The 27,393-nt window shown below is 38.2% G+C and overlaps 3 protein-coding genes and 2 long non-coding RNA genes across 7 annotated transcripts; 4 read left to right on the plus strand and 1 right to left on the minus strand.

Moving 5' to 3' along the window:
* Window positions 1–164: 164 nt before the first annotated feature.
* On the plus strand, window positions 165–799 carry LOC139191649 (uncharacterized). Its single transcript, XR_011575760.1, has 2 exons — window positions 165–386; window positions 483–799. It is a non-coding gene; the product is annotated as an uncharacterized lncRNA (long non-coding RNA).
* A 261-nt stretch (window positions 800–1,060) lies between these two features.
* LOC103456336 (small ribosomal subunit protein eS24z-like) lies at window positions 1,061–3,274 on the plus strand. Of its 2 annotated transcripts, XM_029094318.2 has the most exons (6): window positions 1,283–1,487; window positions 1,711–1,752; window positions 2,091–2,261; window positions 2,394–2,442; window positions 2,811–2,897; window positions 2,991–3,274. In XM_029094318.2, exons 1-6 carry the CDS (start codon window positions 1,413–1,415, stop codon window positions 2,993–2,995), a joined length of 429 nt encoding a protein of 142 aa, XP_028950151.1. In that variant the 5' UTR covers window positions 1,283–1,412; the 3' UTR covers window positions 2,996–3,274. The 2 variants fall into 2 exon arrangements, with proteins under 2 accessions (XP_028950152.1, XP_028950151.1); XM_029094319.2 differs by lacking the exon at window positions 2,394–2,442 and having other exon boundaries at window positions 1,061–1,487.
* A 731-nt stretch (window positions 3,275–4,005) lies between these two features.
* Window positions 4,006–12,494, plus strand: LOC103400080 (uncharacterized). Of its 2 annotated transcripts, none has more exons than XM_029094347.2 (14): window positions 4,006–4,859; window positions 5,125–5,437; window positions 5,714–5,860; window positions 5,947–6,035; window positions 6,131–6,223; window positions 6,686–6,812; window positions 8,573–8,637; window positions 8,786–8,960; window positions 9,295–9,489; window positions 9,633–9,680; window positions 11,435–11,581; window positions 11,668–11,750; window positions 11,853–11,968; window positions 12,148–12,494. In XM_029094347.2, the coding sequence occupies exons 1-14, from the start codon at window positions 4,303–4,305 to the stop codon at window positions 12,228–12,230; spliced, it is 2,238 nt and encodes a 745-aa protein (XP_028950180.2). In that variant the 5' UTR covers window positions 4,006–4,302; the 3' UTR covers window positions 12,231–12,494. The 2 variants fall into 2 exon arrangements, 1 of the variants encoding a protein (XP_028950180.2); XR_011575759.1 differs by having other exon boundaries at window positions 4,101–4,859; window positions 11,829–11,968.
* Window positions 12,495–14,356: 1,862 nt separating this feature from the next.
* On the minus strand, window positions 14,357–17,051 carry LOC103424778 (UDP-glycosyltransferase 74F2-like). Its single transcript, XM_029093730.2, has 2 exons — window positions 16,184–17,051; window positions 14,357–15,254 (listed from the first exon to the last, which is right to left on the minus strand). Exons 1-2 carry the CDS (start codon window positions 16,820–16,822, stop codon window positions 14,481–14,483), a joined length of 1,413 nt encoding a protein of 470 aa, XP_028949563.2. The 5' UTR covers window positions 16,823–17,051; the 3' UTR covers window positions 14,357–14,480.
* Window positions 17,052–22,103: 5,052 nt separating this feature from the next.
* Window positions 22,104–24,673, plus strand: LOC139192618 (uncharacterized). Its single transcript, XR_011576835.1, has 2 exons — window positions 22,104–22,215; window positions 23,319–24,673. It is a non-coding gene; the product is annotated as an uncharacterized lncRNA (long non-coding RNA).
* Window positions 24,674–27,393: the final 2,720 nt, after the last annotated feature.

The following is a 27,393-nucleotide window of genomic DNA, read 5'->3' on the forward strand; positions in this document are numbered from 1 at the left end:
AAGGAACACAAAAGAAACCGACTAATTAACTGCGCGAGGGAGGCTTGCGGCACAAGCAAGCACCAATACGAATATGTTGGAAGGAAGGAATAGGAGTTTTCAAGTGTGAAAGGAAGAAAAAAATGGTTAATTGAGAAATGAGAAGGGGTTGTTTTTATTTTGCTCCTAATTTGGTAGAGGGGGAGAGAAAGTATGTGACAAAGACTCGTCAACAAGAGTCATATATATTTTCGTAGCATGATTGCAAAGCAAACCCGCCATTTAAACCCTATAAGTTCCTCCCACCTTCTTCCCCATTCATTCCATCCTTCCAATGGGGTGGCTTCACTCCCTCGGCTCCCCGTTGAAGAAGCTCTGGGATCGTCTGCACTTGAGCCACAGAAAGCGTACGCAATTCCTCGTTTCTCCTTCTGCAATCTAATTCTATCTAACCTCTTTCCTCTTAATCTCCGGCTCTCAGTTTGATTCTTTACAAAATGCAGGAAAGGGGATATATATATTGTACAAGGACGTGAGGTCTTGTCCGTGCGAAGATGTGCATGTTCTCTGGTCCATCCTGGTTGACTCGCAGTCGCAACCTGCAGCTGCTGCATTGCGATCTACATGATTATTATTTAAGAGGATAGTTTTATCTTCTTGTACATGATAAATTTCACTGCGTTATACTATATATAGTGTACATACGTACGTTGATAATCCTATAAGCCTTTTTATGGCTTATTTGCTATCTTTAACTTGACCAGCTTTAAATTGTGTCATGCCACTTTCTCAATTTAATTAAAAACTTTTGTTCGACTTCCTCTGATTGTGTTTGGCACCCTCGATGATCTGACCATTGCGTCTTTACTTCTTGATTTTTTTTTTTTAATTTATTCAATTTAATTTTTGGGAAAGAAGATAAAAGTTTAGCAAAAAGGAAACGATGGTGTGGAATTTTTTTTTTTTTTTTTAAGAATAAAGGAGAAAATTGGAACATACATTTAGAATTTTACTAGGCGGAATAACATATTTTGAGACGGAAATAACAATTATAAAGAATAGCTTCTAGGGCAAAAAGAACAAGCAAAATCATAACCAAGCTGAACGAGACTTACTAGGCAACGGATGTTGACGAACGATCGTGCTAGCCTCTAGGAGAGGAATGCCCCCACAGAAAATTAGTTTCACGAAAAAAGTTATTTAAAATTTTAATTGGTGTTTTTAATTTAATAAAAGAAAATCGGTGGGCTTTGGGTTGAGATTAATATTTTGGAGAGCGGCCCAACATATCTTCAACTCTAGTAAGTAGAAACCCTAAAACCCTACCCCTCCTTCCCTGGCGAAAAAGCTCACAACGCACGCGCACACAGGAGGGAAAGAAGAGCGGAGGCGCAGAAATTGAAATTTGAAACACACGGTAGAGAAAGACAGCCATGGCGGATAGCAAGGCGGTGACGATCCGAACGAGGAAGTTCATGACCAATCGTCTCCTCTCCAGAAAGCAGTTCGTGAGTCTTCTACCTACTATTCTCCTGGTTGGTCAACTAGAAAAAAACGTAGGAGAAACCAAGAAAAATATCCAACCAAACAATCCCATATCATAAACTGAATCTCGAGTTCAACTGTGCTGCCGAAGTGGAATCGTAAATCTAGCTGTAAAAAGCATTGCCCAGAAAAGCAATGTATTTCTACGTTTTAACTTTGAGTGTGTAAATCCTTTGCTTCGTGCAGGTTATCGATGTCCTGCATCCAGGACGACCGAATGTTTCCAAGGTTTGTTTTCCGTTCTTTAATTTTCTAATGTTAGTGTTAACATTTTACTCCTGAAAATTCTAGTACTGTTGAACTACATGTTATTTTGTAAGACTTGGCGCAAAACCGAGGGCAGCTCATACAGCCACCCCACTTAGTGGGGGTAAGGCTTGGTTGTTGTAAAGAAATGTTTTGAATCTTAGACAATGGTTTGGAGGTTTGGGTTGCACTATATCGACGATGTTTAGTTGTTCATGTTGTTAATCTCACCTTTTCTTTAGTTGTGGCTTTATTTTTTCGCTGGGCGGATTGTTTGTTCTGTCGGCTGAAAAGAATTTCTGTTTCATGGCGTAATGTAGGCGGAGTTGAAGGAGAAACTGGCAAGATTGTATGAAGTGAGGGATCCAAATGCCATCTTTGTTTTCAAGTTCCGCACCCATTTTGGAGGAGGGAAATCCACTGGTTTTGGTTTGATTTATGATTCTGTTGAGAATGCAAAGAAGTACGAGCCCAAGTACAGGCTGATCAGGGTAACTTTACCTTCTTTTTCTCACGCACATCGCATGTAAATCGCAGTTCCTTATGCTTCGACATAAGTTTATTTCTCGTCATTCAAAATGTGCACTCATTGGATTTTTTTTAATCGTTTGAGTTTGATGAAGGGGCCCTTTCAGGCTATTATAAACTGCAGACAAAAGGGTTATAAAGGAGGTGAATCTGTTTTAACTTATGTTGATTAGTTTTTTTCGATCCTCTAATCTATCACCTTTCACGGGAAGACCTTATAGAATTTGAAGAGTCTGATTTGTCAATGCTTCTGCGTCTGGTATATAATGGTTTTGAATGCTATAGAAGTAGGCTTTGCAATCCTTCCCAAGTTAACAGTCATTTGTTATGTGTCAAATTGCGATGCTATGATTTTGGTCAATAGTATCTTTTACTTGTTGCGTGTGTTTTTGGTTTGGCTGGAAATGCTCGTATCCTTGGGGGTTTGTCTCTTGAATCCTTTATAACTACACACGCCGAGAGTCTATCTCTAGCACTCTCTCTCACTCGCTCAACCATGGCTACTTTTGCAGAATGGATTGGATACAAAGGTGGAGAAGTCAAGGAAACAACTCAAGGAAAGGAAGAACAGAGCCAAGAAGATCCGCGGAGTAAAGAAGGTAAAAAAAAAGAGTCTTGTTCTGTTTTCAGTGCCCCAACTCTTTTGTGGTACCGTTTTTGTGATTCACCTAATATTGCGTTGTTTTGCGCAGACTAAGGCTGGTGATGCTGCCAAGGGCGGGAAGAAGAAATGAGCTTCTACACATTCTGAGGCTGCATGTGTTCGTCGCAGCATGTTTCTGCATCAACCTCTGTGTCTCTTGGTCCCTGTAAAAGTTCTGACGATTGAGTTGAGGCTTATGTTGTGATTTTATAGCGTTTAATCCTCAGATTTTTTATTATTTTTTTGTTTTTCCGCCCTTATATTGATCGTGCTTTTAGACTTTTAATCATGAAAATTAATCGGAGATCATTTGCCTTAATTCAAGACAAGAAACTACGCAGAATATCGTCGCAAATTTGCAAATTCGTTGATTGTAGTTTGTGTCTACGGATGTGTTGCAAGTTGCAACCAAAGAATGCTCCATGATATTTATTTTCCTTATGCCTTGTTTATTGCCAAAGATCTATCAATTTGACTGAGAATTCAACATATATAAACGAATCTTTGACCATATCCCTTCACAGGCTTCACAAGTATTCCCTTCCTTTTTTTTTTTTTTTTTGGAGGTATTTGTCTATTTTCAGTGAACTTTTAAGAAGCTATCAATTTATTAATTTGATTTATCTAATGGACCTCTTGAATTTTTATAAAAGTTCAAACGGTAATCAGCTAATTTAAAAGTTAGAGGAAAATGGGCCAATGGCAATAGTATAGGGTGTTATTAGCTAAAATTAAACTTTTGAGAAAAAAATTGACAGTTCTTTACAAATTCAAGAAAAATCAACCAATACCTTTATTTTTATTCAATTGCAAAAATGTTATTCTAACACAAAAACTATACGATTAGCCCTGCTAAAGTTACTTATCTTTCATGTGACATTATTTATTATCTAACTAGCATATATCTACACACTGAATAGTTTCACTTCTTTTTATCTTTTAGTTGACAAAATTTTATTTGTTAATTATTAGTTTAGATAATAAATTTATACTGAAACAAATTATAAAGTTTCTAAAACAAATAAAAACTTCATCTGTGCAGTGTGCACAACAAACTCTCTAATTTTGTTACTTTAACAGCGTGATTTTCTTGGATAAAAAGTCAGTATTTTTCTTATTTTCCAGGATTTGCTTAAAAGGATAATTTGGGTTGGAACGGTCAATTTTGTTGCTCTAAAAATTTACTTATTAATTGATAATATATAAACCCTAAACCCTGAAGTAATTTACTTTCGAAGAGAAGGGTTTCAGGTTTTTAATTTCGATCGAGAGGGTTTTAGAAACCCCGAAACGACATTGTTTCACCTGTGTGCTGCAGTTGATTATGCGTGAGATCTGAAATTCAGTGCAGAAGTTGAGAAATGGCTTCCACAGCGATCTTCAGGAGGAAGAGAATCGTCACCGACTATGTAACGGCGTCGTCCCGCGCCAGCCCTGGATTCCGGTGGATCGGGCATTCCCATGGCGATCAGAAATTGGAGTCCAGGGGCTTCAGCAGTATCGTCACGCTTAAGAGCAGCAGCAACAACGACGGTGATGATAAAGTTTCCGTGGCAAAAGACGAATTCCGGCGATTGGGGTATGTCTATATCTCGCCAATGGGGATACATCAGCAGTGGATGTCGCAGGCGATTCGAAATGCGTCCACTGCTGCAGCGGCGGCGCCCGCCAAGCCTCCTGAGGCTGGGAGTCCCAGTGATGACGAGGACAACCAGCGTTTGGCTGCCAAAAAAAGAAAGGAGGCGTCTCCGGAGGACTGCGATCAAGCTGTCCAGGGGTTGAGCACTGCGAAAGCCGCCAAGGCCAAGAAATTGCAAGAGTCTCTCAAGGAAAAGGCTGTCAAACCCATGTTGCAGAAAGTTTGGGCCACCATCCTGGGAATTGGCCCTGCTTTGAGAGCTGTGGCTTCCATGAGCAGGTTAGAATATATAGCTTAAATCTTTCAACTTTTTCCGATATTCTATCTTAAACTAATCTAAATTGCGATATTCTACTTTAAACTAATCTAAATTGCGGAGGAGTTTGAAGTGGGCAGCATACCGGAAGCATATCCACTCTAGAAAGTGTGGCTACGCCCACGTCAGCCCATTTGTTGGCCCTTTTAATCAACAAGATTTCTTCTTTTAATCCAAGATTATTTCATCTTCACAAATGCTGGTTTTCATGGTTGTTTGATTATGCAGGGAAGACTGGGCCAAGAAACTTGTTCACTGGAAAAAAGAATTTATATCCACATTGCAGCATTATTGGTTGGGTATTAAGCTTCTGGGTGCTGATGTAAGGATTTGTTCGAGATTGCTGCTAAAGCTTGCTGGCGGCAAGACTCTCTCTAGAAGGGAGAGACAACAGCTCACCCGCACAACAGCTGATATCTTTAGGCTAGTTCCGTTGTCGGTTTTCATCATCGTTCCTTTCATGGAATTTTTGCTGCCAGTTTTCCTCAAATTGTTCCCCAACATGCTGCCATCAACTTTTCAAGACAAATTGAAGGAAGAGGTACGGACTGTATATTCGTAATCGATTTAGCTTGGACTCTGAATGACACCTACTTTTGTTCTAGAGTTTGCTTAAATGCGTGCCTGCATGATCCACGTCATGTCTCTGCATGTCCATTCTCCTACCAACTTATGTTTTCAATTCATGTACACATAGTTTGTTTCGTATTGTAGTATTTTTCTAATACTAACTTAGGTATTCACATATGCTTAGGGGCTTTGCTTTTTCCCCTTGTGTTGTAGTATGTTCGATTTCAACTTTCTTATCAATTTGTAGGAAGCATTGAAAAGGAGGCTAAAGGCAAGAATCGAATATGCTAAGTTCCTCCAAGACACGGCCAAAGAAATGGCAAAGGAAGTTCAAAACTCAAGGAGTGGAGAAATTAAGCAAACAGCAGAAGATCTAGATGAATTTTTAAACAAAGTGAGGATTTCGGTTCCTATGGTAAACTTTCCATGTTTGTTTCTCCAATATTTCTTGTATGCAAACCTGTCAATTTCTATGTGTAGGTTAGAACGGGTGGACGTGTTTCTAACGAGGAGATTTTGGGGTTTGCCAAGTTGTTTAATGATGAACTTACCCTTGATAACATCAGCAGGTTATCTTTTATCATGAATGCTCAAGGTTTTAGTGTTTGAATGTGATGGGATGCATGTCGGTGAAGTTAATAACTCTATTTTCCGTGGCATGCAGGCCTCGGTTAGTCAGTATGTGCAAATATATGAACATTAGCCCTTATGGAACAGATGCATATTTGCGATATATGCTCCGGAAAAGACTCCAGCGGTGAGATGCATATCTTTGCATATTAGATGTACATTTTTTTTGTTGTAGCCTTTTTTTAGAAACAAGAATAGTAAAGTTAATCTTAAATTAGAGCTATTTATTAGGCTCCTCATGCTGTGCTCTGCCCAATTAGGTCTTGGTTCAAGCTTGGTCATCTTTCTTTGATATATTTTTTCTTAGTTCATCAATGAAACCTTTAGTAAATCACTAGGGACATACTCTTTTTTTCAAGAAGAGCATATACTATCTTGTTAAAGAATTTGATCGAAGAATTTCTTACTGTGAACATAAAGAACTACTTGAAAATGCTATTATCCCTAATTGGTATTTGAATTAGCTACATATAAACTTAAACATGAAGTAAATAGACGAACATGCAAGAGTTTTTCAACCTATATTCTGAAAAAGGAACTGACAAATTGAGTTTTGTTTTAATGTTTATCAACATTTTTTTTTTGTCAGGATTAAGGCTGATGATAAGTTAATTCAAGAAGAAGGTGTGGAATCCCTTACAGAAGATGAGCTGCGGGAGGAATGCAGGGAGCGCGGAATGCTTGGTTTGCGTTCTGTGGAAGATATGCGCCAGCAGGTATACCATGCTTAGACCAGATACTCCTTTCTTCGATTGCAGATTAGGTGGTTGAAACTTCCAATACCTTTTTTTGGCAACTTTGAGTCTGAATATACTTTTCAGTTTCATAAGTGGTTAATGGAGCTTGGTGATTTATGATATATCAAAACTGATCTCTGTCCTCATTTATTCATTAGAGGAAATGGGAGGAATGGTCCCTGAACTATGCTCGAATTGTAGATTTAGTCCCTAAACTAAAAAATCATTAGATTTGGTCCCTAAACTTAACAAAATGTATAGCATTGGTCCCTCTATACTAACACCGTGAGATTTTCCGTTAGTTTGATGACGTGGTCTTTGTGGGCTCCATATTTTTGTTCATTAAATGCCATGTGGCTTAAAAATTCAAAATAAAAATAAATACAAACATAGAAAAAGAAAAAAAAATAAAAAAGTAAAAGTTATCTCTCTCTCTCTCCCGTCTTCCCTTCTGCCTCGCCTCCTCCAAACCCCAGCTGAGTTCGTGATCGTAGAACCCCATCAGAGACAACTCCAGCAAATTACCAATGATCAGATACAAGCACAGCGGAAAAAAAAACCCCGAAGATCGAAACAATTATTGAAACCCAGAAAAGATTATCAAAAGTGAGAAGATTTCGTTTGTATTTATTTTTTTAGTTTAGGGAAGACGGGAGAGAGAGAAGGGAAGGGAAGAAGGGAAATTGCGTTTGAATTGTTCGGCTGCACTTCTTCTTCTCCTTCATCAGCTCGCCAACAACCAGTACCCACCTCCAACCTCCATAGAAGAAAGAGAAGAAGGGAAATTGCGTTTGAATTGTTCGGCCCGATCGGGTGCTGCGCAAGGGGACACGTGGAAGCAATCGGTCGATGCATAGGTGTGAGAAGTCAAAAGTCAAAGGCTTGACTGAGAGAGATGCCGGAGGAGGATTTGGTGGACATAAAGTTCCGGCTGTACGACGGCACCGATATCGGGCCGTTCAGCTACTCATCAGCCTCCACCGTCGATATGCTCAAGCAGAGGGTCGTCTCCGATTGGCCCAAAGGTTTTCTCTTTGCCACTTGTTTCTTACAACTTAATTTCCATGTCATTTTGTTTGCTATGAAGTTTCTTCGATTTAATTGGGTTCATAAAATTCCGAATTTGTGAGTTGATTTGGGTTCGGAATTCGATTTATGTCAATCTGGGTTTGAAATTTCAGTTCTTGGCAATCAGAATTTTAGCAAATTTTGATAGAATCTGTTCAATTGAATCTTGAGCTAGATTTCATAATAATCAGATGAGATCCCAACATAATTTTAATTTGGGAAATCAGAATTTTGGTAGAAGTTGTGGATTCAGTCACAAATTTGTTTCGATCTTCGGGGTTGTTAATCTTTTTTCTTTTTCTATGTTTGTATTTATTTTGATAATCTTTTCTGGGTTTCTTGAATTTTTTGAGGCAGAAGGGAAGACGGGAGAGAGAGAGATAACTTTTACTTTTTTATTTTTTTTCTTTTTCTATGTTTGTATTTATTTTTATTTTGAATTTTTAAGCCACATGGCATTTAGTGAACAAAAATATGGAGCCCACAAAGACCACGTCATCAAACTAACGGAAAATCTCACGGTGTTAGTATAGAGGGACCAATGCTATACATTTTGTTAAGTTCAGGGACCAAATCTAATGATTTTTTAGTTTAGGGATCAAATCTACAATTCGAGCATAGTTCAGGGACCATTCCTCCCATTTCCTCTATTCATTAATGTCATCATGTAGCTTCATGATTGGTTGGATTTGTCTCTCAATCACTCCATGCCATCTTCGCTTTTGATCCTTTCCAGGTATTCTTAGGCTCCATAATGCACACCTAACTCTTTGGGTTTGTTTAATTCCTTATTATTGCTTTTACATTCAGAAGCCCTACAGTTCATGTATATCTTGATACTGGAGCCAGTTTAACTTAGTTCTTGTTTGATGTGCATAATGCAGAGCCTTCATTGTGTCTGGAAGGTTGATGCCAGCTGACGCCGTTCGAGCTACACTGTCTTCTTTGCCAGATGAAGTGGTGGATACTGTTGGTGTTACATCGTTGCCCTCGGAAGACTCTGTATCTGAAAGGAGGAGGAAATTGGAGTTCCTTGAGATGCAGGAAGAAAAGATCAAGGTTGAAATTGTTTGTTTTCCATTTTGACGGTCTTATAGATAGCTTTTAGCGTTTTAGTAACCAGAACTAAATGTGTGTCTGTATTTTTATAGCCAGTTTTGAAGCATTTAGTTTGGGGTTGTCTGAATTTGGAACCCAGAAAAAGGATGAGTAATCAAAAAGAAAAACACAAATTATAGTGCCGAAGAAAAACTCCTGAAATAAAATGTTATGACTATCATCTGACTTAGATAACTTTCGTTGAAGAATTAATTTTGATGTAACCGTTCACTTCTGTCTCTGTGTGGTTGATCCTTATTTGTACTGAGTGGCTTTCTGAATTATTATGTGACAGGAGGAGGAACAGAGAGAGGAAGAAGAGCTAGCCAGAATGAAAGAATCTAAAGCCAAAGAAGAGGATAAGGCATTGAAGGAGATGACTATTCCAACAGCCAAAGAAGCACAAGAACAAGCCAGGGCAAGGACACTAGAAAAGCAAGAGAAGCTCTGTGAAATAAGTCGTGCATTGGCTGTTTTGGCTTCCGCATCTGTAAGGACTGGACTGAATAACTCTCAATATTTTTATTGTGGAGTGTACTCTCTTCTTTTTCCTCTACCAAAATTTCAAGCGTAATCATCCACGCTGTAAGCTTAACAGTTTCTTAATATTTTGTTTGTTGAATAATATTTCAGTCTGTGAGTAGAGAACGTGAAGAGTTCCTGAGGCTTGTCAATAAGGAGGTAATTTAAAACCTTTAATTGCTCTTAATTTATATTGGATATTTTTTAAGATGAAAGCATTTATCTTTGGTATGCCTGGTAGTCTTCCCTTGCTCAATATATGCAGCAGAAACATTGGGAGGGATAACTGCTTGCAGTTAATTAGAAGGACCATGCATCATAAATATTGCCTCCAGTTCGGAGTCATTTCTATGCTTGCTTTTTATATGGAAGAACTTGGATGATGTTGATGTTCTTTATGCTTTTGTCCCTTTTTGTTTGAAGACTCTGCAGATTGACATTTGTTAATACTTTCAAAGGTAAAAGACTGTTTACTACCCTCATGTTTTGTGGTTTTCAACATTTAGTACATCAAGTTTTTTTGGTCTCAGATTCATACCTAAAGTGTAAATTTTGGGACAGTCTCATACATCCGTTAGTCAAACTGTTAAATCTGCCGTTAATTATGACGTGGCGCCATGATTGGGTGCCACGTGTCATCCACGTTTTTTTTTTTTTTTTTTTTTCTTCTTCCTTCTTCTTCCTTCTTCTGCAACTTTTTTTTTCTTCCTCCTTCTCCTTCTTCCTTCCTCCTTCTTCCTTCCCCTTCTTCTCCTTCTTCCTTCTCCGTCTCCTTCTTCTTCTTCCTCCGAATCTGGGGAATTTTTTTTTTCTTTGTTTTTTCTTTTTTCTTTTTTCTTCTTCTTCCTCCTCCAACTGCAACTTCTTTTTTTTTCTTTTTTTCTTTTTTTCCTTCCTCCTTCTCCTTCTTCCTTCCTCCTTCTTCCTTCCCCTTCTTCTCCTTCTTCCTCCTTCTTCCTTCTTCTTCCTTCTTCTTCTTCCTCCGAATCTGGGGAAGATGAAGGTTTTTTTTTTTTTTTTCTTCCTCCTTCTTCTCCTTCTTCCTTCCTCCTTCTTCCTTCCCATTCTTCTTCTTCTTCCTTCTTCTTCCTCCAAATCTGGGGAAGATGAAGGTTTTTTTTTTTTTTTTTTTTTTTTTTCTTCTTCTTTCTTCTTTCTTCTTCTTTCTTCTTTCTTCTTCTTCCTCCTCCTTCCTCCTTCTTCTTCATCTTTCTCCGACTGCAACTTCTTTTTTTTTTTTTTTTTCTTCCTTCTTCTTCATCTTCCTCAAAAAAAAAAAAAAAAACCTTCATCTTCCCCAAATTTGAGGAAGAAGAAGGAAGAAGAAGGAAGAAGGAAGAAGAAGGAAGAAGGAGAAGAAGTGGAAGGAAGAAGGAGGAAGAAAAAAAAAAAAAAAAAAAAAAAAAAGGGTTGTAGTCGGAGGAAGAAGAAGAAGAAGAAAGAAGGAGGAAAAAGGAGGAAGAAGAAGAAAAAAGAAGAAAAATAAATAAATAAATATATAAAAAACTTCCCCAGATTCGGAGGAAGAAGAAGGAGAAGGAGAAGGAAGAAGGAGAAGAAGGGGAAGGAAAAAGGAGGAAGGAGGAAGGAAGAAAAAAAAATGCAGAAGAAAGAAGAAAAGAAAAAAAAAAAAACATGGATGACACGTGGCGCCCAGTCATGGCGCCACGTCACAATTAACGGCAAATTTAACAGTTTGACTAACGGATGTATGAGACTGTCGCAAAATTTACACTTTAGGTATGAATCTGAGACGAAAAAAACTTGATGTACTAAATGTTGAAAACCACAAAACATGAGGGTAGTAAACAGTCTTTTACCCTACTTTTAATGGCATTTAATTACGAGCTTTCTTATGCATGCACTAAGTCAGAAGGATGCTTTGCTTAAGATGATTTCTTTGATCTTTCCAGATTGAACTTTACAATAGCGTGGTGGATAAAGAGGGTACAGATGGTGAAAAGGATGCCTTAAAGGCATACAAAGCTGCTCGAGATGAAAGTGACAGTACTGCTGAGGCGGAAGGTGATAGTGGGATTTCATCAGCGCTCATAGACAAGGTTAGAAATTCAATTCCAACTTCTCTCTTATAACATGTTTATCATTGTTCACTGAATGGATTTTTTTTTTCTTTTGTGTATTTCAGGTTGATTCGATGCTTCACAATCTTGAAAAGGAAATTGATGATGTAGATGCTCAAATTGGTGATCGCTGGCGATTACTTGACAGGTGAATTGTCATTTGTCGTTCATGTCTTCCCACTCTTCAACCTCGATGGATGGTATTGTCATTTGTTTCTTCTTGCAGTTAATCGTTTCGATATGTGTTCAGGGATTTTGATGGGAAAGTAACTCCTGAGGAGGTTGCAGCTGCTGCGAACTACTTGAAGAATACTTTAGGCAAGGAGGGTGTCCAAGAACTCATAGGCAACCTTTCAAAAGATAAAGGTTGGTTCTTCTGCTTGACTTATCTCATCTGTTCTCCTGAATATAGGCTTGTCTCATGCATTCTCACGAATGCATCTCCGATTAATTAATGTCGTTCTCGTCTCCAAATGCATTGATATGATTCATGATTTTGATGATTGATGATTCTTGTCGTGTTGTGTTGTGTTGTGTTGTCGCAGATGGGAAAATTCTTGTGGAAGACATTGTGAGATTGGGAGGTCGGTCTGAAGATGCAAACTCAGCAGAAGACGAGAGAGTTTAGAGTAGATGGTAGCATGGCATGCATATCCCAGCTCTCACTTTTGTCATGAGAGGTTGATGATGTGTGAACCCGTTAGCTTATATCCTGTCATATCCAATCCTATCGTATCCTATAGGTTTCGTTTTCCGTACATACAGAAGTGCTTTTTAATCTTCTTGTACCGGTCCGTTTGAGAGAGAGAGAGAGAGAGAGAGAGCTTACTGCTGTCAAATATCTTTTGTACTTACCATGAGAAATATAAAAATGCATTCTTGAAAGTTAAAAGATCTTGGTTGAATTTCGGGAATCACTTCTTATTTGCTTGGAGTAGGAACCTACAAGATATTCGTTTTGATGGAAAAGTGACAATATATTGATGATGAAGAGGATTACGAAAGGAATCAAACTTGATGTGTTGTAAAACATTAGGCGAGCCAGACTACAAATGAGGCCGGTCTACAACGAATCATGCATGTTACTAAAAAAAACACATAAGATCTCGATCAAAATTTTAATACTAGAGTTCTTTTATTACCAAGTACTGGAATCCTAATGTACGTAGTTATATATGCTATGTAATTACTTAGGAGATGATCATTGTTTTCCATGACCTGCCCAATACACAGTAATTTTGTCTTGTTTGTTTTGCGTGTGCGGAGCCCACCTTGCTTTCCTTGCGTCCAAGTTCGCCTTGTTCTACGTGCGCGGAGTCCGATTAGTTTTGCGTGTGTCAAACCTGCCTAACACCCACTATTTTGTTAAAATTCAAAATTTTTTATTTTGCAAAATATTTTCCTTGAGCGTTTGGAAAACTTTATATGGCATTTGGAAGCGGATTTACAATTTATTGAGTAACAAATGTATATTTAGTATAATATTTAAGCTGAAAACTAAAAAAATAAGTGAAAGACATATTAGTGACGCCCAAAACATTAATTGTTTAAAAGGGGTTCAACCCTCAAGGATATCAACGGAAAATTTTACCTTAATTTTCAAAACTTTAGGATGGGGTTCTATACCCTCAAGAATCTTAACGGAAAGTCTTCACGGTGTGGTTAAAGTGAAAATAAATAGATAAATGATTTTAGTACGACTGAGCTAGGATCGGTAGTGTGGTACCGATCTTTCCCTATTTCAATTTATTTGTCTATTTTCTACATTTTTGTTTTTTCCTTTGAGTTTGTTCTTTTCCTATGTTACTTTATTTGAGTAACCATTATTAAATTCAAATGTCTTTAAGTTTAGGTTTTAAATTGTTGATTACAAGTGTTTAAATATGAATTATACTAAATTGTGCATGGAAATATATATTTTGAAGAACATGAATATGATAGTTTGTTGTTATGGTAAGAGAAATAAAAGAAACATTAGCAAGAAATAAAAAATAAAAAATTTGAAAAGGGAGGATCGTTATGACGCTAGCGATTGTTAACTTATATGTCGCTACCTCGATAGTGACGGTAAGTGTGGACATTCAGTAACAAAGTATTAATCGTATCATTTTTTATCTTATTTATTTATTTACCAATTGACTGACACTCAGTGTACAGGTTCGGGATCCATTTATATGAGAGACTTCATCATTTCATGAATTCAATATGTCAACAACCAAACACTTACATCCTACGTACACTTCATATTATTTTCAATTTGCCAACAACCAAAAATGAAGGTTATTGCACACGAGTGAAGCACGTGGATATCGAATAAAATTGTAATATACACGAGCAATGTAGCAAGAGTTGAAGAAATAATTGTGGACAGTGGGTGTTAACCTACCACTAACTTCGTATGCCAACTTGCCAGTACGTACCCTGCAAGGCTCCAAGTCATGAGGGGGAGGAGGGACTGCTTCCAATCCAATCGACTTTTGCGGATTATTTGTGTATTTCCTTTTATATATATACATATATATATATATGTATGTATATATCTAGAAGGAAATCATACCCCCATGGCCAAGCATACAATATTGCATGGCTAATTCTCTCTCATTCACTCACCTGACCGGTTTCGGCCTATACAATCAACTTAACTCACCAATCTTATGCCGCTGGCAAAGAGTAGTAGTTGAGAGACTAGTTGGTAAGTGTCGCATCCATGCATGGCTTTCCACCCCTTTCATTTACATGGCTAATCACATGCAATTTAAAGGCAACAATTAATATGTTTGATAGCATATTAACAGAAATCAAATATTAAAACCGTCACTTTTATCGAATATAAAACTTCTCACTGAAATGTGAGAAGAATATAAATAGATTGTAGGGTTTAGGCTGCGGTTGTCAATTTGGACACGAATTCTTGGATGTTTTTGTCCGAAGTGCCACCGTCACTCACAGCCTCTATTGCCAACTCCCTCCATTTCTTTGCATTCTTTTTCATTTCAATCCCATCCTTCTCATCTTCCATCACTTTCCTAATGCAACGCTTAAACTCTTCTCTTCCGACCACCCCATTAACATTCTCACCGCGATCGTTTATCTCATCATTATCATGATCATAAACCTTCACTCTAACACCAACCTTCCAAACATCCTCAACTAGCTTGGAATTAGTAGGCTGGTCGGTCCACTGCGGCATTGCAATCATTGGCACTCCCAAGCTTAATGCCTCAATCGTCGAATTCCACCCGCCGTGTGTGAAAAAACATCCCACCGCCGCATGCGACAGCACCTCCAACTGAGGGCTCCATTTTACTACTAACCCTTGACCACTATTACTCGTCTCTTCGACAAACTTGGAGGGAAGCTTTGCCTCCTCCGAAGGCCTAACCACCCACAAGAAGTGGAAGCCGCTTTCCTTCAGCCCAAATGCAAGCTCCTCCATCTGCTTGTCACTTAGATTGGCCATGCTACCAAACGCCACGTATACAACCGAGCCTGCTGGCTTGGTGTTGAGCCAGTCTGTGCAGGTCGAGTCGAACTTGAAAAGATGGACCCCGTAATCCTTGTCGTCTTTGATGCTATTGTCCAAGTAAAAAGATGGAATTGTTGGCCCTATTGTCAACAAGTTTGGACAATCTTTTGACATGGATTCCACCGCCTGTACTTGCATAATTATTTCATATTACATATTAGTTACTTGACAAATCAATTATATACTGATCTACCACAAAAACAAAAACAAACAAAAAACTCACTTAATATAAGCATTAACAAAAATTATTTTGAATAATGATATTTAGGCACTATTCTAAAAATCTCTTCCTAGCTCCGCCTAGACCCTGTCTAAGCACTAGTTGGCTGGCACTGCCCCGATTAATGTATAAGCATTTGAAAATTAAGAAAGGGCGCCTAGACGTATTGACGCACCCGCCTAGGCGCTCGCCTAGCACGCCCAGACTCGCCTAGATTGTGATTCACTTAGATAGAAAATATATAACTTTCATTTTGCGTTTTATTTTTTCCATTAAATTGTAATAGACTTGTTAAATACTTAAATGAACACACATTATAAGCTTGTTCCCCATGTTTTCATTATGTCCCAATAGCTAATAACATATATGTCATTCTATTTTGTATTTTATGATGAAATTATATATATTTTAAGTATAAACAGACATTTATTTACACAAAATATAATAGATTTAATTAAATCCGCCTAGTTCACCTAGGAGCCTGCCTAGACACTAGGCCCCAACCCGCCACCCGACTAGCGCCTATCGTCTTTTAGAACCTTGTATTTAGGCATACAAAAGAGTCACACTCTTGACAAATTTATGTCACGACATATCACTCTTGTGGGTAAAAATAGAATTACTAGTTAATCAATGATCATCTGATAATTATATTTCATTTCCAGTTTCACGTTTATTAAAAATTAGAAACTTGTTTGATAACTGTTTTCAATCAAAAAAAAAAACTAGTTTTATATATGACTTTTCAATATTTTCACTTATTTTGGTTTTCACTTAGAAACAATAACCAAACAGTGATAACTAAAAATTAAAAATATTATAGAGCGAGACGTACCTCTTGCTCTAACTTGTAGAAAGTATTGACAAAATTGAAATCAGCTTTGTGGGTGTTAGAAAATTGGTTCAACACCATCTCAAAGTAAGCTGGATATGAGCCCGGGACAGAAATGAAGGACGGGAAGTCTCGAGGCTCAAGCACGTCATGCAACCCCGGAACAGAAGAAATCGTCAGTTTCCCATGATGCTGGAGATGGTAAGTGTAATTAACCGTGCATGTTTGAGTAAAAAAGGCACAGGCAAGCATACCAAATTGTTTGGCTACTTCCAAAGCCCAAGGTAAAAAGGGATCGTAAACAATGCAATCTATAGGTTGGGGTGAGTTTTGGTGCTTTTTAATGAGCTCGGCTAGGGTTTTGGATCCCACGGCTTCCATCCGGGATAGATAGTCGGCGACGCTCCCAGCTTGAGCAAAGCCGCCTTCGTCGTAGCCATCGGAGATGGTGTCGAAGTAGACGGAGCCCGATGATGTGCTCTGCAACGAGTTGGCGATGAAGACGGTGTTGGCTAGAGTCACTTTGATGCCCTTGCCCTTAGAGGAAACGCGCTTGCAGAATTGGAGCAACGGGTTTATGTGACCTTGAGCAGGATAAGGAACTGCCAACACGTGAGCTCTATAACCTTTATCACCTTCCATTTGATCTCTCTCTCTCTCTCTCTCTCTCTCTCTCTCTCTTAATTTGGACGACCCAAGCAATGTTTAAATGGTAAGCATATATATTCTATATATACTAAAGCTCAGAGGATGGGTACTGTTCATTAACAGTGCCCACCCGGTTTTGTCCCTCGCTTGCTGAGCAATTTTTTGCCCTTTGCTGGAATCGTGCAGTGAGTTGGCCATTTTGCCGTTTCTGCTTTCTGGTGCCGTTCTCCATCATCTGTGGTTCTTTGCTTTTCAAAACCCACGCACATTTTTTAATCATTTTTTCCCTTTTTTTTGGAACAATTAGTTTTTATAATTTTATTTTTCCTTTTTTGCACCACAAACTATGTGGCTGGATTTAACTCCTAACTAATAACTGATATAATAGAAATATAGTTAGAAGGGTATTATTGTAATTGAGATATATGGCTATATATGAGATTGTATAGCTATCATTTCCTTAAGTTCAATTGTATACATTTTCTCTAATCAATCAATACAATCTCTCCTGTTTCTCTCTACCTATTCTTTCTCTTCCTTTGTACTAATTTCACCTTTTGCAATGTAGTTAACATGGTATCAGAGCCACCAGCTCACGCCATTGATTCTGGTGGTTCCATTTTTCATTATTTTTCATCTGTTTCTAGCTTAGTTTCTTTCCAATTTTCCATTAGTTTCTTTCCATTAGTTTCTCTTTCGAAGGAATACTTTTGAGATTTCACCACCGAGAGAGATTTCACCCCAACTCTGTGAGAGATTCTCTTATTCAATGTTTTTTCGTCGGATTCTTGGGATCAAGAACCTCAATTTTTCATCTGGGTTTCTCTTATTTCAGTCTGTTAAGAGTATCGTGTTCGAAATTTGGTCTGGGTCGAGGCTAAGTTTTTGGAATTTTGGTGCTTTTTCACTCGATTGGAGCTTATTCCTCTTTGATCTTCGTGTTATTCACCCTAATAGACGACTAGGAGGTGTTTCTGGGTGCAAATATGGGCGTCGTCAGTGTTGCTTATTACTATCGCAATCGGATCTGTGCTTGGTTTCTCAGTCAGATATTCTCTTTCTTGTCGCTTGGAACCTTCTTTGTTCATCTGTTTGGTTGCCAAGAAATTATGAACAAGAAAAGATCATATGTTGTTGCTTGTGAAAGATTCGATCTTTCTTTGTTAGGATTGGACTTTGCACTGGAATTGGCTCTCCGCGGCCCTTCCCTATCTGGCATGCCGTTGTTATTAGAGACTCAAATTCTGAAGGTCAGTGCCTTTCCTGAGTGCTGGGTAGTCGGTGCATGGATTCATAGGCGTATTCGATATAGTTCTTTCTTCTTGGTGGTCAGCTCAAATCACTTTCTGAATTCTTTAGTGGTGTTTGTTTGTTCAAGATTGCAAATATTGGAAGCTCTTTATGTTCTAATTCTGTGCACTCCAACTGTTTGAAGAAATGGGTCAGTGAATTCTTTATTCTCTGGTATGGAAGAAAGATCAGACATGGGTGCACTTCAGGTGTTTGTCGAAATACCCAACTCAAAAGTTTCATGTGAAGGTTATGTTTTCAGTCCCTTTTCTCTGAATTCTTGAACAATTAGAATGGATATTTTATGGGGTTTTCAAGTTTTTTGTTGCTGGTTAAGAATTACAGCTCTACTACTTGGTTGTGGCTTATGTTGTCTTTTGGAAGTATACTTGTTCAAGATTTGGGTATTTGTGTTTCTGTTGTGCTCCCAATTTCAAGAATATTGTTGGATTATGTAAAATGGCCCTACCAATTGGAGTTTTCTTTGGGTATTCAACAAGGTGACATGGATAACATATGGCCTACAGGAAGACTCGAGTTTGCAGCGGATGTGATTGTGAATACATTACAAGAAAAGAAAGAGAGTGGTCATAGAGGGTTAACCCGACAAGATGTGTGAGATGCAGCTCGCTTAACATACTAGAGATACTGGTCTTTTGGATTATGTGCTGAAATTAATGAATAATGTGAGAGTTGGGAATCACATTGTGTGTCGTGCAGGGAACCCATCAACTCGGGTTTTGGAGTGTACAGTTCATGATCTTGCAGATGAGGTTAAGGTCTCGGAACCTGGGAAAAAGATAGTTGCTCATTCTTTTCAATCAGCAACTCTATTTCCTGAAGTTGAGGAGTTGATGTTTACAATGATGTGCTTTATCAAATTCAAGAGGGGGCTGCCACCTGGTGAAATAGTAGTTATGCCACTGCATGTAACAATTTGAGAGCTAAAGTGAGCAGCTGAGAGTGCACTGGGAGATACTTGTGGCCATGGGAATCGAAGGCTTTGATGAAATGGATGATAAGGAAGTATTTTTTGGAGTAGCTGAATTGGGAGCAGAAGTTGGTGTGGCTGCTGGGATAAACTACTGTTTCATTTAGTGTTTTTGTTGGATTACAAGATTTCAAGAAAGTGTCAATCTTTCTTGATGGTTAAGAAAGTATCATTCTTTCTTTGATTCCATAGAATTTGTCAAGAGTGTCATTTTCATGTTGCTTTAGAATTTGTCAAGAGTGTCATTCTCTTGTTACTTAGAATTTGTCAAGAGTGTCATTCTCTTGTTACTTAGAATTTGTCAGTCAATAGTGTCATTCTCTTGTTGCCTTAGAATTTGTCAAGAGTGTCATTCTCTTGTTTGTCATTCTCTTGTTGCCTTAGAATTTGTCAAGAGTGTCATTCTCTTGTTACTTAGAATTTGTCAAGAGTGTCATTCTCTTGGTGCCTTAGAATTTGTCAAGAGTGTCATTCTCTTGTTGCTTTAGAATTTGTCCAGATTAGTCTCAAATACTTGGCTATTTCAAACTTCACTTGGATACTCCAAGTTTAGTTTGAGGGGGAGTAATAACTGATATAATAGAAATATAGTTAGAAGGGTATTATTGTAATTGAGATATATGGCTATATAAGAGATTGTATAGCTATCATTTCCTTAAGTTCAGTTGTATACATTTTTTCTAATCAATCAATACAATCTCTCATGTTTCTCTCTACCAATTCTTTCTCTTCCTCTGTACTAATTTCACCTTTTGCAATGTCGTTAACACTAACAACTATAACAATTTGTTTTGTCATGCAGTCTATTTGTTTTATCATTTTTTTGTCCAAAAACCAATGTGTTTATCCACAAGGTACAACAATTGGTGATTGTTTATTATATGGGGTGTGATATCCACAGACCCCTTTTTACTTCTTACACACCTTTTTAATTTTCGGCCGTCGGATCGGATGAATTAAAGAAGATCAAAGGGTAAAAACCAACAAGGGGGGTGTGAGAAGTAAAAAGGGGTGTGTGGATAGCACACCCCTATTATATATATAGTTTTTCTCATGAACTCTCACACTGGCTGTTGTAACTTCTCTCTCTCTCTCTGAAAGTGGGTTTTCTTTTCTATGCATGTTATTATTTTATTTCTCTCTCATTGTTTCTTATATCTACCTGTCCATTATCCGTGCTTCTTCTTCCTATCACTCTGAAGTCTAGTATTTAAAGCATTTTCTGGTTGCTTTTGGTTTACATTATGCCACGTGTTAATCATCCCCTTCCATTTGAGAGAGAGGCAAAGGAAAAGGGGGATGCCATTGCCTGATGGTAGTAACGAGGGCCCATTCCTGGAAGCATATTTTGGTTGCTTTTGGCTTACAATATGCCACGTCTTGATCATCCCCTTCCATTTGGGAGAGAGACAGAGGAAAAAGGGGATGCCATTGCCATTGTAGTTGCCTGGTAGTAACGAAGGCCCATTCCTCGAAAAAGAGATAATAAATGCGAAGTTGCAGAAATGGACAAGGATTGTCTGCCCTCCTTGTTCCCATGCCCTCCCGAGCCCTTCTGTTTTGTGTGGTCACGGTTAAGCCACGTCAACATTTTATATTATTTTTTATAGAGATAATAAGACAAAAATAAATATTAATATAAAATGTTGACGTGACTTAACCGTGACCACACAAACAGGATGGCATGGGAGGACACGGAAACAAGGAGGGCATACAATCCTTGTCCTATAGAAATATATATATTGGGCAAGGCAGACCAAATAGAAACCAAATAGTCAATTATTCAAATATCTAGTGAATCAAGTATTGGAGGGTAGAGTTCCACGTCGAAGATGTACGAATTTTATTATGTACGAGATTAAAAATGTAAAATAACGTTTATACTAAAAATAAATATTTAGTGATAAAATTCAACACTTTTATTAAATTTTTTTGTTTAAAAAAACAAAAAAACCCTATTCCATGCAATAGGATGACCGTTAGGTTTTATTCATTGAAACCCTTTCGGGCCAGCATCCTTATTTTATCCCAATCCCACGTAATATGACGACTTTAGGTTTTATTCATTGAAATCCCTTCCCAACATCTTTATTCGTTTTTTTGCATTTTATCTATGCAGACAGATCAATGACACCAATTTTTTTTTACAATTTTTTACATATGTTTTTGAGGAGCCAAATCCGTAATATTTTTCAATGATTTGAACCATCTATCTTTTAGGTATTTTCTCAAAGATCATATCTGTTAAAATCACCCAAATTTGAAACCGTGTTTTGGATTAAGGGTTTAGGGTTCTTTGTAGAGCCGTATTTGTTCATTTTCTTTACTACAAATAGTCTTAATGATTTTAATAGACGATTTGGATTACTGAAATGTATTACGAAAACCGTACAAAATGTTTATCAAAAGTTATGTAAAAAAAATTATGAGATGGATGACAATGACAATGCGGACACGTCCGTAGGTGAATAAGATCGATGATACCGAGCCCAGTCTTAAGGACAAGCTATTAACTAGATTTGGGTGCTATTTAAAGGCCATTGGTCCTACCGTTCAACTTCAAGCAATCACCATTCTTCATTAGCCCTATTTTAATTGGTTCTTGACTCATTAATCATATTTAAGCTAGAGATATTCCATTTGCCGACTTGGGAGATCCATATAAATAAACAAATCAAGATTCAATAATTAGAAAATGCAAAGGACATGTGGTCCGTCCATAACGTGGGCTTTGAAAAACGCCTTCTCAATGTTTCTAGCTTGTAACCCATTAAGTGGGAGCTTGTGATGATAAACGTGTTTCTAGTCATTTTCCGTTTTAATTTAATAATATAATGTTACGTATAAATTTATTTCCGAGTGATATTTGTTGTAAATAGTATAATAATGTATGCCCACATGCATACAGTAGACATATCATATGCTTAATAGTGTTTTTGTTTGTTTCCATGGTGATGCTCTATAAATAGAGCTTTACGAATGTTCAACTAAGCAGAGAGAAAAGGAAGAGAAAAATATCTAATAGTAATAATATACATTACTTCCTCTGCAACAGCTTGTGTTGGTATAATACTCTGCAACTGCTTCGTTCATGTCCCGAATAAAGGTTATCTCTCTATAACTTTTACATTTTTATAACACGTTATCAGCACGAGTCTCTATGTATAACCATGTCTCATTTACATTCACTAAACAATAAAGGAAATCATTCTCTCATTTCTCTCCGCCGAACGAAAAAAAAAAAAATGTTTCCTCTAAGGTTTTTCCTGTTCATCTTCTTCATCTGCCTCAACTGCGCGGTATATCCTCGCGACGAACTATTTGCTCCATGCCTGCTCGTAGTTCTCCAACTAGCGGTTACATACATCTTTGATTACTTGTTTGGTTTGGAGATTGATTACTGACATAGTATTTATATTGATTTTACTGCAATCCAAGATGGTGCGGTACAATCGCCCATCTTGAACTGCAAATTTCATCTTACTGCGATCCAAGATGGTGCGGTATCATCGCCTATCTTGGACTGCAGATCTACTTTTACTGCAAATTTCAGGTGGAGCGGTATAATCGCCCTCCTTGCTCTTCAAATTTAAATTTACCTGTTATTTAATTTCATTGCAATTTTAGGTGGAGCGGTATAATCGCCCTCCTTGCTCTTCAAATTTAAATTTACCTGTTATTTAATTTCATTGCAATTTTAGGTGGTGCGGTATAATCGCCCTCCTTGTTCTCCAAATTTAAATTTACCTGTTATTTAATTTTACTGCAAATTTCAGGTGGAGCGGTATAATCGCCCTCCTTGTTCTCCAAATTTAAATTGACCTGTTATTTAATTTTACTGCAAATTTCAGGTGGAGCGGTATAATCGCCCTCCTTGCTCTTCAAATTTAAATTTACCTGTTATTTAATTTCATTGCAATTTTAGGTGGTGCAGTATAATCGCCCACCCTGCTCTGCGTATTTCAATTTTCTTGCTACTTGAGTGGTGCGGACTAATCGCCCATTCCATGTTACATTCTTTCAATGAGAATGGTGCAGTACAATCGCCCTTCTCATTCACCCTGAAAATCTCGAGCCAGAAGTTTCGAGTGCTTATCATTTTGGCTTGAAGATCAAAATGAAAAATTTGTAAGAACCAGAAGTTCTAACATCACATTCCTCTAGGAATACATATTACTGCAAGTTCTTACACATCTCATTTTCTTTCAGAAAAGAAAATGACGAACTTGGCTAAGCTTGAATATGCTGCCCTGGACATTACCGGGAAGAATTACCTTACTTGGGTACTTGATACCAAGATCTATCTGGAAGCAGGGAATCTTGGAGATACCATCAGGGAAGAAAGCAGCTCATCTTCTCAAAATCGGGCGAAGGCTATGATCTTTATTCGCCGCCATCTTGATGAGGCACTAAAGAGTGAGTACTTAACGGTTGAAGATCCGTTAGCTCTCTGGGAGGCCTTGCGAAGCAGATATAATCACCAAACAACGGTGATTCTTCCAAAAGCTCGCTATGAGTGGTCTCACCTGAGAATTCAGGATTTCAAATCAGTGGCGGAGTACAATTCTGTGTTGTTCAGGATTACCTTTCAGATGAAGCTCTGTGGGGATACCATTACTGATGAAATATTGCTGGAAAAGACTTACAGCACATTTCATGCCAATAACGTGCTCCTGCAGCAGTAGTATAGAGCGCGAGGCTACACTGAATACAACCAGCTGATATCTGTACTCCTGGTAGCTGAACAGAACAATGAGCTCCTGATGAAAAACCATAATTCCCGACCTACTGGATTTGCACCATTCCCAGAAGTAAATGATACTTCCCTCGAAATGAACGCCACATCCTCTGGTGGTAATTATCATAAACAAGGACGTGGCCACAAACGAGGTCGATGGAATAAGAAAGGCAAGAACCATGGTGGTCAGTTTCACAACCAGGTTTAGAGGCATAATTCTGGCCCGAGCTTCAAAAATGTGAATCGTCACAAAGGCAAAGCTAACATGACCAATGCTCCCAGGAACTCTGAAGGAGCCTGCCATAGGTGTGGTGGCAATGGGCATTGGGTGCGAACTTGTCGTACCCCAAAACATCTGGTGGAGTTGTATCAAGCCTCCCTCAAGAAGAAGAGTGTCGAGACCAATTTTCTCGACCAGGCTAAACCAATGGATATACCTGATCCAGTGTTTGATTTATCAGGGCAATTTGACGCAACTCACCTAGATGTTTCAGACTTCATTACGGAAAGGGGGAATGAAGTATATCGGTCCGACTAAGGATTTGGGTTAAGGTACATAATAGGTCATTTATAATTTGATACCGAACTTATCATTCAAGAAATTTAAACTTAATACCTTTCACCTACAAGTAAAGAGGGAGAGAAGTGATAAATAAGCAAGGGAAATGATAAACAAACGCACGCACACCATTTCTAGTTTCTCACATACTCATGTTAAATCTTATTCGTTCGTTTATGTTTGATGTACTTTTATTATGCTGAACTTGTTGTCTAAAACTAGTTTTTCAGATTCAATAAAAATGGCATGTAAATTTCCTGTTATAAATTGTTTGTTAACTGTGATTCCATTTACTCAGAAAGTATGGATAAAAACTGTGGTTATTCTCAGAACATAAGAAATGGCGGAGATATTTGTCTTGCAGACAGTGCAACCACACATACAATACTTCGTGATCGAAAGTATTTCTCAAGCTTAATGCTTACAAAAATAGGGGTAACAACAATATCAGGACCTTCAGATGTGATTGAAGGCTCAGGGAAAGCCCAGATTATGTTACCAAATGGAACAATATTATCCATACAAAATGCATTGTATGCTACTCGATCTACTCGAAATTTGTTGAGTTTCAAAGACATACGTCTAAATGGATACCACATTGAAACGAAAAGTGCAAAAAATGTGGAGTATCTATGCATTACCTCCAATGATACCCAGAAGCGTATATTGGAGAAGTTGCGTGGTTTTTCGAGTGGATTATATTATACATACATAAGGACAGTTGAATCACATACTATCATGAACCAGAAGTTCACTGATTCAAAGGTTTACATGCTTTGGCATGACCGTCTGGGTCATCCAGGATCCACCATGATGCGTAGGATCATTACCAACTCTAATGGACATCCATTATTGAGCAGAGACATTGCTATCTCAAATGATAACCCTTGCAAGGCTTGTTCTCAAGGGAAGTTGGTAATTAGACCATCACAACTAAAGGTTGATGCTGAATCCCCATCATTTCTACAAAGAATTCAAGGGGATATCTGTGGACCTATTCAACCATCTTGTGGACCATTTCGATATTTTATGGTTTTGGTTGATGCTTCCACTAGATGGTCACATGTTTGTCTCTTGTCTACTCGGAATGTAGCTTTTGCGAGACTTCTTGCTCAGATAACTAAGTTACGAGCACAATTCCCAGATTATCCCATTAAATCAATCCGACTTGATAACGCTGGTGAATTTACGTCTCAAACCTTTGATGATTACTGCATGACATTGGGCATTGATGTTGAACACCCTGTTCCTCATGTCCATACTCAAAATGGTTTAGCAGAAGCATTGATCAAGCGGCTTCAGTTAATAGCCCGCACTCTGCTTATGAAAACCAAATTGCCAGTTTCTGCATGGGGACATGCCATTCTACATGCTGCATCATTGGTTCGATTGAGACCTATAGCCAACCACCAATACTCCTCAATACAACTCGTGTTTGGACATCAGCCAAACATTTCACATTTACGAGTTTTTTGTTGTGCTGTTTATGTGCCTATTGCACCCCCGCAACGCACTAAAATGGGACCTCAGCGTAGACTGGGAATTTATGTGGGTTTTGATTCACCATCTATTATTAGATATTTGGAACCCTTGACAGGTGATATGTTTACAGCTCGTTTTGCTGATTGTCATTTTGATGAGACAGTCTTCCCATCGTTAGGGGGAGAAAAGACCGTTCCAGAAGAACGGAAAGAGCTGACATGGGTTGTTCCCACCTTGTCTCATTTTGATCCTCGAACCCTTCAATGTGAAAATGAAGTGAAAAAGATCGTTCATCTTCAAAGCATTGCCAATCAAATGCCAGATGCATTTAATGACGCTATGAAAGTGACAAAATCGCATATACCAGCTGCAAATGCACCTGCCAGAATTGATGTCCCTGTTGGACAAAATAAAGTGGCAGCGAATGATTCATTTGGTGCACGCCTGAAGCGTGGTAGACCACCAGGTTCAAAAGATTCAGCCCCTCGGAAGAGAAAGACGAGGGCACAACTGAATCCAAATGAAATCATTCAGGAAGAGAGAGTCAATGACAAATCCACAATTCATGCCTCTGGACTTCCAGAAGAAGAAAATGGTCCTGAAGAGACAGAAGTACATGAAAGCAAAGAAATCTCTATAAATTATGCATGTACTAATGAATTGTGGGATCGGAATGAAATAATCATTGACGATATGTTTGCATTCACAGTAGCCACTGAAATCATATTAAGTGATGATATTGAGCCCCGCTCTGTTGATGAATGCAAACAGAGACAAGATTGGCCTAAGTGGAAAGATGCAATCCAGGCAGAATTAAAATCCTTGGAAAGGCGAAGTGTTTTTGGACCAGTAGTCCAAACCCCACCTAATGTAAACCCCGTAGGTTACAAATGGGTATTTACAAGGAAACGCAATGAGAAAAACGAGATTGCTAGATACAAAGCACGACTCGTTGCACAAGGCTTTTCACAAAGACCTGGAATTGATTATGAGGAGACATACTCTCCTGTAATGGACACAATTACGTTCCGTTACTTAATAAGTTTGGTGATTTCAGAAAAACTTGACATGCAACTTATGGATGTCATCACCGCGTATCTATATGGAGATTTAGATACTGACATATATATGAAAGTCCCAGAAGGACTTAAGTTGCCTGAAGCAACAAACAAACCACAGGGTATGTTCTCAATCAAATTAAGGCGATCACTATATGGGCTGAAACAATCTGGGCGAATGTGGTATAATCGTTTTAGTGAGTATTTGATTAGAGAATGATATATCAACAATGTCATCTGCCCTTGTGTGTTCATTAAGAAATCCAACTCTGGATTTGCTATAGTGGCAGTATATGTTGATGATATGAACTTAGTTGGGACTTCTGAAGAGCTCCATAAAACTGCTGAATATCTGAAAAGTGAATTTGAAATGAAAGACCTTGGGAAAACCAAATATTGTCTAGGCCTGCAGATCGAGCATTGTGTTAATGGAATTTTGGTCCATCA

This window comes from Malus domestica, chromosome 15 (assembly GCF_042453785.1).
Source record: "Malus domestica chromosome 15, GDT2T_hap1".
Lineage (NCBI taxonomy): Eukaryota > Viridiplantae > Streptophyta > Magnoliopsida > Rosales > Rosaceae > Malus > Malus domestica.

Excerpts from the sequence above, each read along its gene's own strand:
- LOC103424778 (XM_029093730.2), bottom strand. The coding sequence starts at position 16,822 with ATGGAAGGTGATAAAGGTTATAGAGCTCACGTGTTGGCAGTTCCTTAT. Across the intron at positions 15,255-16,183 it reads TCTACAAGTTAGAGCAAGAG|GCGGTGGAATCCATGTCAAA; the intron begins GTACGTCTCGCT and ends ATGCAAGTACAG.
- LOC103400080 (XM_029094347.2), top strand. The coding sequence starts at position 4,303 with ATGGCTTCCACAGCGATCTTCAGGAGGAAGAGAATCGTCACCGACTAT. Across the intron at positions 5,438-5,713 it reads AAGACAAATTGAAGGAAGAG|GAAGCATTGAAAAGGAGGCT; the intron begins GTACGGACTGTA and ends ATCAATTTGTAG. Across the intron at positions 6,813-8,572 it reads TGGAAGATATGCGCCAGCAG|CTTCATGATTGGTTGGATTT; the intron begins GTATACCATGCT and ends GTCATCATGTAG.
- LOC103456336 (XM_029094318.2), top strand. The coding sequence starts at position 1,413 with ATGGCGGATAGCAAGGCGGTGACGATCCGAACGAGGAAGTTCATGACC. Across the intron at positions 1,488-1,710 it reads TCCTCTCCAGAAAGCAGTTC|GTTATCGATGTCCTGCATCC; the intron begins GTGAGTCTTCTA and ends TGCTTCGTGCAG. Across the intron at positions 2,262-2,393 it reads CCAAGTACAGGCTGATCAGG|GGGCCCTTTCAGGCTATTAT; the intron begins GTAACTTTACCT and ends AGTTTGATGAAG.